Source organism: Phyllostomus discolor, chromosome 9 (assembly GCF_004126475.2).
Source record: "Phyllostomus discolor isolate MPI-MPIP mPhyDis1 chromosome 9, mPhyDis1.pri.v3, whole genome shotgun sequence".
Taxonomy (NCBI): Eukaryota; Metazoa; Chordata; class Mammalia; order Chiroptera; family Phyllostomidae; genus Phyllostomus; species Phyllostomus discolor.
The window spans coordinates 27,688,107-27,705,358 of NC_040911.2; the positions used below are offsets into that span (position 1 = coordinate 27,688,107).

General features: G+C 38.1%; 1 protein-coding gene across 1 annotated transcript in view; it reads left to right on the forward strand.

Annotated features, from left to right (window-relative positions):
• The first annotated feature begins 297 nt into the window (after positions 1-297).
• Positions 298-17,252, forward strand: part of RPRD1A (regulation of nuclear pre-mRNA domain containing 1A) — a 60,652-nt gene continuing 43,697 nt past the window's right edge. Inside the window, 1 exon segment of the mRNA XM_028525012.2 lies at positions 298-622. Coding sequence (XP_028380813.1) covers positions 468-622 — 155 coding nt within the window. The 5' untranslated portion in view covers positions 298-467.

Sequence of the window (17,252 nt, forward strand, 5' to 3'; positions counted from 1 at the left end):
ATTAATGAAATTGCAGGGTACAGGAAGGTGTATTTTAAAACATATCATTTCAAGTAATCTTTAAAATGCCTGTACCAATTTACACGCCTATGTAGAGATTTTTAATCACTCCTTTCTCGGCCCTGACACTTCCCCTTTACTGAGAGCTCTAGGCCAGACAAACCCCGCCCCACCGGCCGGCTCAGACTCAGACAGCAAGCCCGGGCCCACCCCGCTAGCGCCGGATTCGCCCCTCCAGCGCCTCTCGGAGGTCGCGCCTCTCGGCCTCGCCTCTTCCGAGGGTGGGCCGTGACGTCACTGCCGGCCGGACGCCATCTTGCTGGTTTGCGGCGGGGTTTGGATGTAGAGGCGGCGGTGGCGAGGGCGTGAGGAAGGGTGGGGTGAGGGGGCGAGGCCGCAGCTAGTGCGGCGAAACTCTCCTCCCCTCTGCCCCACAGCGTGGGACGGCGTGAACGCGTGTCGGAGGCATGTCCGCCTTCTCTGAGGCGGCGCTGGAGAAGAAGCTGTCGGAGTTGAGCAACTCGCAGCAGAGCGTGCAGACCTTGTCCCTGTGGCTCATCCACCACCGCAAGCACTCGCGCCCTATCGTGACCGTGTGGGAGCGGGAGCTGCGTAAAGGTGAGTCGCCCGGGACCCCCAGCCCACCTCCTCGGAAGCCCCATTTCCTCCAGCGACCCCAGCTCCCGGCCGCCTGCCACTCCCCTACCCGGTCCCCCCCGGCTCCCTGGCTCCGGTGTCCCGGGGGTTTGGAGGAGCAGCGTGCACTGCGCTTCCCGCAAAGTCGGCACTTTGTAGGTGTTGCTGAATAAAGAAGCGAAGGATTAAAAAAGAGCTATTGATTTGACACAGAAATAGTAACCAGGGGCTGAGGACTCCGCACCTAATTAGGGCCAGAAATTCAGGCAGTCAGGTTTTTTTTTTTTTTTTTTTTTTTTATTCTGCACATCAATAATGGAGGCTGGGTAAGGAGAAAGGTAGGGAAGTGTGGAAAGGAAAAGATTGGTGTGGGGTTGGGAGTTAACTGCCATCATTTCTGTAACACATCAACTCAATCTGCTAAAATCAATAAAGGAATCGGAGTTTTAGAACTAGGGAATCTACAATAAGATGTGTAATGCAATGGAAAGACTCCTGAATTGACAGATTTTAGAAGACTTGAACTGGGCAAATTTCGTAATTCCGGTGTTGCAGTTTGCCTCACCTGAATATGAGGGAATTGGATTAAGTGATCTAAGGTCCTTTCTTGCTCTGATTATATGTGAGTCTGGGGCAGTCCCTTTAGTTTGCAGAACCTTCGACAGTGCTGTAAATGAAGTTAACTTTTGAGCAGTCGTCTGCTGTCACTAAGCGATCCAGAATCATTCACTTCTGCACCTTTATCTGTAAGAACTGATTGCATGTTAGTGCGACTGAAAATTCTCAAAATTCATTTGCTTAATCTGGGTTTGCCCCTTCTTAATTCATTGGGTAGAGAGAGTGGGCACTCTTCATTGCTGTTTCAGACATTCTGATGTAGGGAAAAGATGGTTATTTATTAATTATGGGGTTTAATAAACCGTTATTAATCAAAACGTGCCTGTTCACGGCCCATATGAAAGCTGTATGGTGTATTAACATGAGAGCCAGTGTAGCATTGGCTGTATAGACTGGAGACAAATTATCCTTCTCTTGTGTGATTGCTCGTGGTTAATTCAGTAGAAGAAATTGATTTAGAGCTCCATTTTTTAGTTCATATTTATGTGTATGTGTATTGGCTCTCAAGGAGGAATTTATCTTCTGTGAGTGGCCAGAAAGGTTTGAGAAATCCAGATGTAAAGGTCTGGAAAATGGCTGTGAACTTCAAGAAGGCAGGAATTATCTTTGCTTTCATGCCTTACTAGATTTCAAAATCAGCAACAGGCTTATCCTCTTTTGGGCGGGGTGGGTAAGAGCATTTAGAAACATATAATCAATAAGGGATTGATACCAGACTATTTTGAGAACTACCACAAATCAGAAAAATGGTGTCAACAGAAAAATGGCAGTTCTGTTAAAGGCATTTCATATGATAGGAAACTTGAAAGGCTAATAAGTGATACTCAGTCTAATCAGAAAAAAAAGTAAAGCAGCGAGGTACCACTTTATATTCTTTAGCTTGTGAAATTTAAAAGTCTGGCAATACCAGGAGTTGGTGAGGATGAGGAGAAACAGAAACTTTTACACTGCTGGTTGGAATGTAAAAAGATCAGCTTAATAGCCTCTAATGAAGTTGAAGGTAATATATCCTTTGACTCGGCAGTTTTATTTGTTTTCTTTCTAGGAATAATATCCTAGAAGTTAGTACTTGTGCTCAAGGAATTATGTTTATTGCAGTCTGTTAATAACAAAATTAGTTAAAGTATGGACAAATAAACGTATTGTGATATTCATATAATATAGTATTGTCCAGCAATTTTCATGAATGAAGTAGAGCTAACATGAAACATGATGGTTTAAAAAACAACAATAAACACAAAATGTTGAGCTGAGAAAGCAAAGTGCAGACCAGTATGCCATTTAGTAGTTTGAAACATGCAAAAAAATACTATAGTTTTCAGATATCTGTAGTTTCAGTTACATGCATACTAAGGATTAATACTATATTCTGAGATAGTGGTGTTAACAGAAACATACAAACCTGTACAGAATTTTTTAAAAAGATTTTTATTTATTTACTTTTTATATAGAGAGGGGAAAGTATGGAGAGAGAGAGGTAGAGAAACATCAATGTGCAAGAGATACATCGATCAGTTGCCTTTCGCCCACCAGCCAGGGACCTGGCCCTCGAACCAGGCATGTGTCCTGACTGGGAATTAAACTGGTGACCTTTCAGTTTGCAGGCCAGTGCTCAATCCACTGAGTCACACCAGCCAGAGGGCCCTGTAGAGAATTTTTATTAGAGTTTATTTTAGCCAAATTGATAGCATAGGCCAGAGAGCAAGATCTAAAATGCTCTGGAGAATAACAGTTTTACAGCTTTCCTGCATTTGAAATTCAGGAGGGGGAGACAAGGCAGGAATTGGATTACAGGATACTTAACAAGATTATGTGTTCTCTTGAGGGTTATGTGTTCTCTTGAGAATACCCTTTCAGGGGTATTCTGATATTTCAAAGGTTTGTTAACTTAGATGCATTAAGTACAATGGGCAGGGCTGGCTTAAAAAACCTTCCACTAAAGAAGTTACAGGCCTGGGGCAGGCTCCCGCCACCCACCCCCCGCCCTTGACCTGCCCAGTTAGGAATTTATGATGAGATCACCCTGTGAGGTTACTTTCCATGGAACCCCTTTTATTTGTCCATCGTGGTTAGTTGCCATAAGGGAAAGAAGAAATGAAATGAAATCGTGTCATCTTATATTTCATACAATTTTTTTAAAAAATTGATACAAATGTTGGAAATGGTAAGCTATGTTATTTCTTATCTGTGTTTGGGGATATTTTCATTATGTATAAATGCTCATAATTAGAAAAATTAAAGACATGTAAGTAGATGCTTTAGGAGGAGAATGATGTTGGGTGGTGCTGGTAGTGATGGTAATAGGGGTGGAGAAGGTCATGATGCTGGGCGAGCAGTTCTCAGTTCTGGGATCATCTGCCAAGGGCTTCCTTTCTTGATCCATGACTGTGTCTTTGTAGGCATAGCCTTTTCATCCTCACCCCTCTCTCCAGTTTTGCCAATCATTTTAGGATTCTCCATCTCCTGTAGCTTAATGATAATGGCAGTAATTTACTGAGTATAGGATGTTTTAGTCATCTTAATGTAGTATCTTGAATGCTCACATTATATCTGCAAAATAAGTATTTATGAAAGGAATAGATCAAATTTGAAATAAAGAAATCAAGAAGTAAACTAAGGAAAATTGGTTGAATATTTTCTATTAAGTTAGACACTCTTTAGTTTCTTGAAGTGTTCAAAGAAGAGAAAAATGTGACGGTAGGAAAAATTACTGTTTAAAATATAAGAATGAGTATGTAAAATATGTCAGACATGGTACTCCTTCAATTATGAAGATTTTCCCTCTTTTCTTCCTGCTCTATCTTTGTCTCCTGAAAGAATTTCTTTTTGGAGGGATAATACCCAAGGCCTTTATGAAGACCAAGTAGCTGTACTTTCCCTGACAAATGCAATAGAGTGTAATCAGAATTGTAAGTGACCATTTTGTTGTTATGTAATGGCTTCATTGAGATATAATGAACATACCTCACAATTCACCCTTTTAAAATATACAGCTCAGTGGTTGTAAAACCATTACCACAATCAATTTTAGAACATTTTTATCATAAAAAAGAAAGCTCATGCCTTTTAGCCATCATCCCTCAACCTCTCCCCCCCCACCTTCCATAGCCTTAGGCAACCACCAATTTACTTTATTTTACCATGTATAATGCACACCCATGTTTTTGGCTCAAACTTTCAGGAAAAAAATCTTTAGTTTTAACTTTTTAATTCAATTTTTATTTATTTATGTTAAGAAACAAAACCAATGATCATATTCCAGGGTATTGTTTTGCATACAGGTTTCATTATTGCTTTCTAGAGTTACACTTTTAATAAATAAGAATAAATAAAAGAATTAAAAACATTTCTATAGATACAGAATTAGAACTGCCCATGTATAATGCACATCCTTATTTTCCCTCAAAATTTGGGCCATAGTGCACATTACACATGACAATATATGGAACTTTGTCTCTCTAGATTTGTCTGTCCTTAGCATTTCATTAAATGGAATCACACTTTGTTTAGTCTTTTGTGCCTGGTTTCCTTTGGTTGACGTGTTTTCCAGGTTCATCCATGTTGTAGCATGTATCAGCACTTCATTCCTTTTTATGGTGATATAATGACCCATTGTATTTTTCCTTTTATCAGTTGATAGACATTGGATTGCTTTCACTTCTAAGATGTTAAAAATAATGTTGCTATGAGCATTTGCATACAGGTTATTGTGTGGATTTGTTTTCATTTTTCTTCGATAGATACCTAGGATTAGAAAAATTAGGCCATCATGTAGGAACCTACATACAACCTTTTGAGGAACTGCCAGACTATTTTCCACAGTGACTTCATTATACATTCCTAATAATGGTGCATGAGGATGCAATTTCTACACATCTCTGCCAATACTTGTTATTATCTCTCTTTTTTTATTATAGCCCCCCCCCCCTTGGGTATAAAGTGGTATCTTGTGATTTTGATTTGCCTTTCCATGATGACTAAAGATTTTGAGCATATTTTCATGTGCTTATTGGCCTTTTGTATGCAGTCTTTTGTAAGTGTTCTTTAAGTATTCTATGTACAAGTTACTTGTTGCATCTGTGACTTACAAAGATTTTCTCCCATTCAGTAAGTTGCCTTTTCACTTCAGAGCGGTGGTCCCCAACCTTTTTGGCACAAGGGACTGGTTTCATAGAAGACAATTTTTCCTCGGCTGGGGTTGGGGGGGGTGGTTTTGGGATGATTCAGGTACATTACATTTATTTTGCACTTCCTTTTTATTATTATTACATTGTAATAGATAGTGAAATAATTATACAACTTAGCCACATGCTAGGGTTAGCATGTGGGCTTACCAAAACTGTGACTGAGACAAGTGCGCAGTGCAGGAAAGAGGCGCAGATGGAAGTGGTAAATAAAATAAGTGGGCCACAAGCAGACTGAAGTGTCAGATTATGACAAAGCCAGCCACCATGGCAGCAGTACAATCAGCTTACCTGCCATTGTGAAATCTGCAAGCAGTGGATTTATTATGGTCTCTGTGCAGTCAAACCTCTCTGCTAATGGTGATCTGTATTTGCAGCTGCTCCCCAGCACTAGCACCACCGCCTCAGCTCCACCTCAGATCACTAGGCAGTAGATTCTCATAAGGAGCATGCACCCTAGGTTCCTCGCATGCACAGTTAACAGCAGGGTTCCCACTCCTGTGAGACTCTAATGCTGCTGCTGATCTGACAGGAGGCAGAGCTCAGGAGGTAATGTGAGCGATGGGGAGTGGCTGTAAATACAGATGAAGCTTCAGTTGCTTGCTGTCTGGTCCTTAGCCTGGGGGTTGGGGACCCTTGCTTTAGAGAATATTAATTTACTCTATTATCTTCTTTGTGTCAGGCATTGGATATTGCACTGATAAAATGAAGTTTTTATGTCATATATTTCAATTAAAAAATAACAAGGAAAGCAAGTTTGTTCCTGCCTTTATAGAACTTACAGTCTCATGGGGAGGGCAAAAAACAAACAAGAAATTTTTCATTAAGCCCATTTAAGGAGGAAAACCATACATAGTTAAGATGGTGAGGGGAAATTATCTCTGTAGACTGAGTTTTAATTTTTAAAAAACCCACAAAAACCTTTCTGACCCAGCTATTCCATAAGGAAAGGGGGCATTCAGCCACTGGGAATATATGAAAATGGTGAGGTGAAAAAATAGTTGGGAATGCAAAGAGCCAAACCTGGAAATGTTTAGCCTTTGAATGTTTGTTACTGTTTTTCTCCCAATTGGCAACTCAATGTTAGATTATTTAAGATGAGATTTTCTTTATATTGTAATCATTTGTTAAAATCAGCACTTTGTTTTCAATAACACTGTATTAGACATTTTCACAGAACTAATTATCACTTTTTAAAATTGGTTTTAGAGAAAGAGGGAAAGGGAGATAGAGAAACATCTATTTTTGTTCCACTTGTTTATGCATTCATTGGTTGACTCTTGTATGTGCCCTGACCAGGGATGGAACCCACAGCCTTGATCTATGGAGTCAAACAGTTTAACCAGCTGAGCTTTCCAGAGAGGGCCTTAATTATCACTTATAGTGTATTATTGGTAGGAGGTTATGGGTTGGTTAGCATTAGAGAGTGGGCCCCTTCAGGTAGTGGTTTTCCTTTTTCAGTTTTTAGCCTCCATACCCCAGCATATTGCCTTTCATGAAGTTCTTAAATATGTTGAATTAACATTTATGTTAATGAATATGATTTGAGGTTTGTAAGAGGTACTGAAATAATTACTGTGTATTCTTAACTGCTCTAATTTATTTGATTTAAAAAAAAGAAAAGGCAAAGAACATTTTTGGTATGTTTTAAAAACATAGCAGTATAAATCCTTAAAATGAAGGGATTCTATTTTGAATCGACAATTCATTGGCTTTTATACTGTCTGATACTGTTACTTGCTTCTTTTTTAGAGTTAGAATTGAACAGGTAGATGGGGTTTATATTTCGTCAGTTCTTAAACCTGAAAGTGTTTGGTGTTCTCAAACTGCATGACTCTTATGAACGCTCATGTGGTCATTGCCCAGCTTCAACTCTTTGTTAACAACTAAACAAAAGTTAATTTCTTAAAATATCATTAAACGTCCAGCCAGTATATGTTTGCTTGACTGTCTCACTTAGTCATTTGTTTGTATCAGGATCTAAGTACAGTTCATTAATTGCATCTGATAATTGTATTCCTCAAGTCCCATTACATCTATGGATACCCTCTCTTTCATTTTAAATTTATTCTTTGAAAAAACCAAATTGGTTGTTGTACACGAATTTTCAGTCTAGAGCAGGGATCCTTAGACTGTATGATTTAAGGAGTTTTACTTTCTTAAAAATTATTGAGGACCCCAAATCTTTTAGTTATGTGAGTTATGTCTATCTGTAGTTACATTACAAATTAGGATATTTAAAAATATTTACTTATTTTAAATTTATAATACGGAATTGATTTTATGTTAACAAAATTATATTTTTAGTGAAAAATAACTTTTCTAAAAATTATTAGAGAAATGAGTGATTTTGTGTTACATTTTGCAAATTTTTATGTGTATTAGTTGAAGATAGCTAGATTGTTATGTCTGCCTTTAAATTGTCTTGCTATATTATATGTCACATGACCTCACTGTACACATGTGAGAGAATGAGGGTGTTGTGAAAATAGTTCTGATTTCATGGACCCTGTGAAAGGGTCTTGAGGACCCTAGGGATCCACAGACCCTATCCTGAAAACTAGGCTGTTTCCTACAAATGGGTAGATCAAGAGAAGAGGACACATTGCTTTGCCTTAAGCAGACATGTTTCTTCCAAAATATTAATTCCTACTCATTGTGAACTTAAACTGAATTGATATTTCTTTTTGGCCTATAATGCAATTTTCTCTAGGTTCTCTTACTACAACATAAAGTTTTTTTTTTAAAGTTAATGTTTTGATATTGGTTTTGCTGCTGCAAAATTTAAGCAATTACCATAACATTTCTAATAAAAATAAAGGTATGGTCCTGCATTAAATAAATGTAATTTGATCATCCATAATTTTACAGGTATGTTTTGGATAAAATGAATTTTTTATTGGAAATCTGTAAGGAAGAGTTTACGTTGGTTTGCATTATTCAGCAAGTACTTACTGAGTTCTTGCTCTTGCTAGGATGGGTGATTCAGTAGGTGAGAGACACAGCTGTCTTCATGGAGCTTACATATCAGTCAGGGAAATTGACTCTACTAAACTAGTAACTGCACAAGGATGTACAGGAGAAATATTAACTAGGAAACTAACCATGTTAGGAATTAGGGAAGGCATCTTTGATAAGAGATTTGAAGTATGAGTAAAATTTACCAGGATCTGTATAAAGTATATAGACATAGTTTTCATTCTTGCTTTAATTGTTCAGGTGTGGTCTTATGTAGAACAGATGTGTTTGACATTTTAAATATAACATTTCAGTTCATAACTCCTTTTTGAAATTAGGCAGGATAAACTTAATGTATGTTAATTTATGTTACTAAATATTCTAGTTATTAATGGTTTCAGCTGGTATTTAAGAGACCCTATTGATAGAGTGGTAGGTGTTAATGTATCACAAGCTTTTTTTAAAGTTCATTATTACCCCCACCTATTTGAAATATCTTCTTATCATATAAGTTTAGATATTTGCTGTATTTCTAGACTTACCATTCTGTTCCATTAGTCTATTTGTACCGGTTTATTCTGTATTATGTTTTCACATCTGGTGAGACATTTCTCCCTCACCCCTATTCCTACCTTGACCCCTGCAGATTGCTGTTTTTTTTTTCCCCTTGTATATTTTTATTTTGTTTTTCCATGTAAACTCTAGAATTGGCTTGTCAAAAATTAGTATTTGGGGAGTTACCACTTCAGTTTACACATTAGCTTAAAGAGCATTAACATTTTTATGATGGCTAGTATTAGGCTGAGAATTGTTCAGTCTTATTCTAAATGTATTTTTTTTTTTAAGATTTCATTTATTTATTTTTAGAGAGGGAAGGGAGAGAGGGGGGGAGGGAGGGGGAAAGAGAGGGAGGGAGGGAGGGAGGGAGAGAGGGAGAGAAACATCAATGTGCGGTTGCTGGGGGTTATGGCCTGCAACCCAGGAATGTGCCCTGGCTGGGAATTGAACCTGGGACACTTTGGTTTCCAGCCCGCGCTCAATCCACTGAGCTATGCCAGCCAGGGCCCTAAATGTATTTTTTGTAATTTATTTAAATAGTAATTACAGTAAATATTTATTGTAATAAATAATGGCTTTCAAACTTGTTCAGATGTTAGTTCATGATAACCTTGTAAAGCTCTGTAAAGACCATGATGAAATATGCACTTAAGTCTAAAATAACTGTTTAACTTTGTATCTGTCTAGTACAGGCCTAATAAAGAAGTGTCAGAGGATTATGCTAAAAGACTTAAAACTGAAAATATGCATTTTTAATTAATGTATTTAGTAATTTGATAATGTGATTTGCATTGGTGATTTTTTGTAATGGAATACTTTGGTTTTGCTCGGAGCATCATTTGGTTCAAGAGCATGGTTTAAAACTTTAATCTGTTTAACAGATTTTGTCTACATCTTTAGTATTTATGTAAATCATAATGTGTTCTATATTCTGTTTGATTGCTCTTTAAAACAAGTGAAATTTGAATTGGTCAAGGACCATATTTTTGCTGCCTTATCAAAAAATTTAGTTTTCTTAGTAGAGTATAAAGAAATGTCAAGAAAATGAGTTATTTTCTTGAACAGTACTCAATGATAGTTAATATTATATATCAAATTGACTGGACTGTGAGGTGGCTAGATATTTGGTCAAACAGTATTCTGAGTATGTCTATGAAGATGTTTCTGGTTGAGTTTCAAAGATTTTATTTATTTTCAGAGGTAGGGGAGAGAGAAAGAGAGGGAGAGAAACAATTGGTTGCCTCTTGCAGGTCCCCAGCACACCAGGGTCCTGAACCAGGGACCTGGCCCCACAGCCCAGGCATATGACCTGACAGGGAATCAAACCTGTGACCCTGTGCTTTGCAGGCTGGTGCTCAATCCACTGAGCCACACCAAGGGTCTGGCTGAGTTTTAGCATTTGAATCTATAGACTGAGTAAAGTACATTACCTTGCCTCTATTAGTTGAAGGACTCAGTAGAACAAAGAGGCTGACCCTCCTGTGAGTAAGAGGTAAGTCTCCCTGCCTGACTGCTTTCTTTCCTGCCTTTGGACTCAAACTGAATGTGGGTTTTTACTGGATGTTGAGCCTGCTGATGTTCAGATTGGAACTACACTGTCAGCTCTCCTGGGTCTCCAGCTTGTTGACCGTAGATCTTGGGACTTGTTGGTGTCCATGATCACAAGAGCCAGTTCCTTATAGCATTATAATCTCTTTATATGTACACACAAACCGTACTGGTTCTGCTTCCCTGGAGAAAGAGCCCTGAGTAATATAGCGCTTTATCTAGACTTACTATAGTTTAATTAGTAAATTAATATTTATTATAGATTTAATTCAATTATTTTAGAATTAAAAATGCAGTTGATATGCTATAACTAGCACATAAAAGATGCTTAATGGTTAAAGTAATTTCACTTTATGTATTTAGGGTTTGATGCTTTAAATTTTACTTCTACCATCCATATTTTGATGTCTCAGTGACCCATCCTTTTTTTAGCCCTAGGCTCTATCACTGAATGGTATTTCTTGAGCACCTCAAATTCAGCTGTGCAGAGCAACTCTTTATGTTATCTTTACCCACTCCATGTCACTTCCATTACTCTTTCTGTCTGCTAGTTCAGTGAAAGGCATTACTGTCTATCAGTTGCCTAAACTCAGAACTTTAGGATCGTCTTGACCTCTAATACATACCTCACCTTCAGCTTTTTAATTGATATTTTAGCAATATCTCCTTTCCCATCCATTGCCTAGGTCCTCATCTTTCACTACCACTCTTGTAGTAGCCTCTCATCTGATCTTGTGTCTAGTATCATTCTCCAACTATTTATCCTCCTTACTAATGTTAAGATAGACTTATCACGTGACCCAGGAATTCCACTATTAGGTGTATATTCAAAAGAACTGAAAGCAACTATTCAAACAAATACTGTACAAGAATGCGCATAACATTGCTATTCACAATACCCAAAAACCTCAAATACCTCAGTGTCCATCAACAAAAGCAGTATATCTATGCAATAAATTATTATTCAACCATAAAAAGGAATGAAGTACTGATTCTTGCTATAATGTGGACAGAGCTCAAAAACATGCCAAGTGAAGAAATCAGACAAAAAAGATCACATATTGTATGATTTCATTAATATGAAATATTCAGAATAGATTGATTCACAGAGGCAGAAACTGGTTGCTAGGAACTGGGGGCAGGGAGGAATGGGGAATGAATGACTGTTACAGGTGATAGTTGTACACTTTTGATAGATAAATGCAGTAAATGCCCCTGAATTATACACTTTAGCATGGTTAATTTTATGTTACGTGAATTTCTTCCCAATAGAAAGGATATAAACACCTTGCACTTTCATGTGTCTGTGTGTTTATATACCTTTTGCCTTTCGGTATCTGTACTCTGTCCCTTAGCCTTCAAGCTCTGGTGTCAGCTCCTCTCTGCAGCTTTCCCTAGTCTCTCTGGAATTAATTGTTCACCAGTCCATAGTCCCTAATCCTGTTTTGGGGGATGATTTTTTCTTTTGAATTCCATTTAACATCTTAAATTTATAAAAATCTAATTTGAATTGATACCAATAGTAGCATGTAAAAAGCATTCCTATTCAGTTTTCTTCCCCCTTTCTGTTATTGTCACATTATATCTTTATATGTTATGTGCCCATTAACAGACTTATAATTGTTGTTTTATGCATTTGTCTCTTAAATCAGATAGGAAACAAAAAGGAGTCACAACCAAAACATAATACTGGCTTTTAATAGTACCTTTTGTAGTTAGCTTTACTGGTATTTTTAATTTCTTTTTAAAATCTTATTCATTCATTCATTCATTCATTCATTTATAGAGAGAAGGGAAGGAGGAGGAGGAGTGAAATATCAGTGTGCATTGGCTGCTTCTTGCATGCCCCCAACAGGGGACCTGGCTGGCAAGCCAGGCATGTGCTCTGACTGGAAATCCAAACAGTGACCTTTCAGTTCCCAGGCGGCTGTTCAATCCACTGAGCCACACCAGCCAGAACTCTTTATTTCTTTATATGGCTTCTAGTTACTATCTGGTGTCCTTTCATTTCAGCCTGAAGGACTTTCTTTAGCATTTCTTATAGGACAGGTCAACTAGCAACAAACTCCTCAGCTTTTGCTTAGCTTGAAATGTCTTAATTTCTCCTTCATTATAGAAGATAGTTTTGCTGGCTATACAATATTAAGTGGACAGTTTTTTTTTTTTTCCTTTCAGTAGTATGGTATCTCACTGCCTTCTGCCATTTACATTTCTGGTGAGAAATTGGCTGTTGATCTTATTGAGGCTCTCTTGTACATTACAAGTCACTTATTGTTTTCAAAATTATGTCTTCTGATAGTTTGATTATAACTTACTCAGCATGGGTTTCTAAGTTCATACTTGGAGATCATTGAGCTTCTTGGATTTGTAGATTTATGTCTTTCCTTAAGATATGGGGAGTTTCTGACCTTCCCCCCACCCCCCCAGATATTCTTTATGCATGCTCCTCTCTCTCCTCTTCCTGGGACTCTTAAAATGTGTATGTTTGTCAGCTTGCTGATGTTCCACAGGTCCCTTAGGCTCTGTTCACTTAATTCCTTTTGTTTTTGCTCTCTCCAGCCTCCGTATCAGTGGCGTTGTCTTCAAATTTGATGATTCTCCCCACTCTGACATTCTCTATGGTGGTACCTCCCAAGTATTTTTAACTGCTATTACTATAGCATTTATTATACTGTATTTTAATTGTTCTGCACTGAGTTTATTAATAATGAAAGACTGGACCTATTCTTTTGTCCCTCAGAAGCAAACTCACATTAAATATAGATTCTCAGTAATGTATATTGAAGGAGTTATTGCATGAATGTTGAAAAATAGGTAGAATCTGAGACTTTCAGAGCTGAAAGAACCATTGCAGAATATTTTGCTGTTTCTCCTAAAGATAGGCCTGATTTAGGACCTTCTGATCTCTTTTTCAAATAATGAACTGTAGTTATAAGCATTTTCTTATTGAGAAGGACTTTATAATTTTCAGCCTTTTCAGTCAGTTTCCCTATTTATTCCCAGAGAAAGGTTTCTAAGTGTGGTCAGCAGATCCCCATTGGTGGGTCACCAAGACCCTTTAGAGTTTGTATGGGTCCACAAAATAAAAATTATTTTCGTAATACTACTAAGAGATCCCCTGCTCCTGCCTTCACTGTGTTGACATACACTTTGATGGTGAAAAAGCAAAGGTGGGTAAAAACTGGTAGTGCCTAATCAAAGCAGAGGTAATAAACTGTACTCATAGTCACTGTATTTTTCATACCACACACTCACAGCCAAAATGTTACTTTTCTAACTGTGCTCATCAAAGCAGTTCAAATTATTAAATTTTATTAAATCTAGACTTTCGAGTACATGTCTTTTTTTTATGCATGCTTTTTCATCATGGTAAAGTATATACAACTTAAAGTTTAGCATTTTAACCTTTTTTCTCTTTATTTTTATTGGGACAAACATAAAGTATAATTTTCTCCCTTGTAACCATGTATATTCTAAAGTTCAGTGTCATTAAGTCCATTCATATTTTTTGTAACCATCTCTAGAACTTTTTTCATTTTCCCAAACTGAAACGCCATACCCACTAAACAATTTCTCAACTTGACACACATTAAATGGTAACCCTGCATCCCCTCTTTCCCATTCTGTGGCAACCAGCCTTCTACTCTATGAATTTGACTACTCTGGGTAACTCTGGTAAGTGAAATTATACAATTTGTTCTTTTGTGGCTAGTTTATTTAATTTGGCATGAGGTCTTCAAGGTTTATCTGTGTCACAGGGTGTGTCAGAAGTGTCTTCCTATTTAGGCCTGAATAATAGTCTGGTGTATGTATTTACCACATTTTATTCATTCGTCAGTGACACTAGGATTGTTTCCACATTTTGTCTGTTGTGACTAATGCTGCTGTGAACATGGGTATACAGATACCTGAGTCCCTTCTTCAGGTCTTTTGAATATGCACCCAGAAGTGGAATTGCTGAATCATATGGTAATTCTGTTTAATTTTTATAGTGTTCACAGTGGCTGTGCCTTTTTATATTCCCCCTTGCAGTATATCAGGGTCCCATTTTCTACATATGCTTATTTTGGTTTGTTTGAAAAAAGTCACCCTAATGGGTGTGGAATGATATCTGCATGTGTTTCTTTTTGTTGTTTTTTTTTTTTTTTTTTTTTAGTTTGTGTTTTCATAATGGACTAGTGTGACTGTATGTGTGAGGGTTATTTCTGGGCTCTATTCTATTCCATGGTCTATATGTCTATTCTTATATCTGTATCATACTACAGCTGACCCTTGAATAATGTGGTGGTTTTAGGCACCAACCCCTAGAGCATCAAAAATCTGCATATAACTTTTGACTCCTCTAAAACTTTGCTAATAGCCTAATGTTGACTGGAAGCTTACCATTAACATGAATGTGTCAATTAACACATTGTGTGTATGTTATATGAATGTGTATGTTACTATATTCTTTTTTTAAAAATATTTATTGATTATGCTATTACAGTTGTCCCATTTCCCCCCTTCTCTCCCCTCCACCTGTACCCCCCTCCCACCATTCCCCCTTTAGTTCATGTCCATGTGTCATACTTGTGAGTTCTTTAGTTTCTACATTTCCCGTACTATTCTTGCCCTCCCCCTATCTATTTTCAACCTACATTCTATGCTAGTTATTCTCTATATCTTTTCCCCTCTCTCCCCCTCCCACCCCCCTGCTGCTAACCCTCCATGTGCCCTCCATTTCTGTGGTTCTGTTCCTGTTCTAATGTTTACTTAGGTTTCTTTTGGTTTTGCTTTAGGTGTGGTTGTTAATATTTGTGAGTTTGCTGTCCTTTTACTATACATGTTTTTTCTTTATCTTCTTTTCTCAGATAAGTCCCTTTAGCATTTCATAAAATAAGGGCTTGGTGATGATGAACTCCTTGAACTTGACCTTATCTGAGAAGCACTTTATCTGCCCTTCCATTCTAAATGAGAGCTTTGCTGGATACAGCAGTCTGGGATGTAGGTCCTTGTCTTTCATGACTTGGAATATTTCTTTCCAGCCTCTTCTTGCCTGTAAGGTCTCTTTGAGAAATCAGCTGAGAGTCTGATGGGAACTCCTTTGTAGGTTACTGTCCCCTTATCTCTTGCTGCTTCTAGGATTCTCTCCTTCGTTTTTACCTTGGCTAATGTAATTATGATGTGCCTTGGTGTGTTTCTTCTTGGGTCCAACTTCTTTGGGGCTCTCTGAGCTTCTTGGATTTCTTGGAAGACTGTTCCCTTTGCCAGATTGGGGAAGTTCTCCTTTATTATTTGTTCAAATACATGCTCAATCTGTTGCTTTTCCCCTTCCGATTCTGGTACCCCTATAATTCGGATATTGGAACGTTTAAGGTGTCTTGGATGCTCTTAATCTTTTCTTCAATTTTTTGAATTCTTATTTCATCATGATTTCCTGCTTGGTTGATTCTATCTTCCTTCTGGTCCACTGTATTGTTTTGAGACTCATATTCCTTCCTTTCACTATTGGCTCTCCTCCACATGTCTTCCTGCATCTCTTTTATGGTAATCTGCATTCTTTCTTTCTAGATTTCGTCCAAAATCTATCAGTTCCGTGAGCTTTCTGATCACCAGTGTTTTGAACTGCGCATCTGATAGATTGGCTAATTCTTGGTCGCTCAAAAGGATGAGTCCTGGGGGACTGATCTGCTCTGTTGAAAACATTTTTTTTTTTTCCCCCCTGTCTCTCCTTTTTTTTTTTTTCCGGTCTGGTTGCTCTTTTTACGGTGGGGGGCGGAGCCTTAGGTGCTCACCAGGGCCGGGCACCCCAGTCGCTAGATGTGACGTTATATGTGGGGGTGGGGCGGGAGCGGGACGGGAGAAAACCAATGGCGGTAGTTCCGTTCTCCTGGACTCAGACCCTTGTCTGGGCTTCTGGGCCACGAGTTCTGCCCTGGTCCACAATCGCTACCCCTTTGGGTCTGCCAGCCGCAGCTTGCGTACTCAGGGATCACCGCTGCCTTCTTGCGCCCCTGGATGGCTTTTGCGCCGATTTCGCGCCAAACCTTCCCCCGGCCTCTGTGCCGCCACCGACCCGAGCCAGCCCCTGCGCCCGCCGGGCTCATCTCTCCTACCAGTCCGGATGAACGCGTCTACTTCAACTTGTTGGCTGCCCTACTTCCATTCAGATAAATCCTCTGCCAGATCTGGGTGTTATTCTGATAGTAAATTATTGTTGTAAATTATTGTTTTTCTAATCTTGGTTGTACAAGGAGGTACGGTGCGTCCACCTATTCCTCCATCTTGCCGGAAGTCTCCTATATTCTTAATATAGTAAGCTAGACCCAAAAAAGGTAAGCAAATCATTAGAAAAAATATATTGATAGTATTTTTTAAAAAATAGTGTATAAGTGGACTCATGCAGTTCAAACCTGTGTTATTCAAGGGTTAATTGTATTCTGATTACTGCAGTTTTATAGTAAAATGAGATTAGGAAGTACAAGTCTTCTGACCTTTTTTTTTTTTTTTTTTTTAGAAAAAAAATTTTTTTTTTGGCTGTTTGGGATGAGAATCTATGACTATTAGGATGGATTTTTCTTTTTCTGCAAAATGTCATTTGTAGTTTGACACTACATTTACTCTTCCATTCATAGACATGGGATGTATTTCCATTTATTGCTATCTTTTGTTTCTTTCAGTAGTATTTTGTAGTTTTCGGTATACAAGCCTTGATGAATTATTCTTATTTTATTGCTCTTATAATGTATATGCAATTGTTTTCTTAGTTTC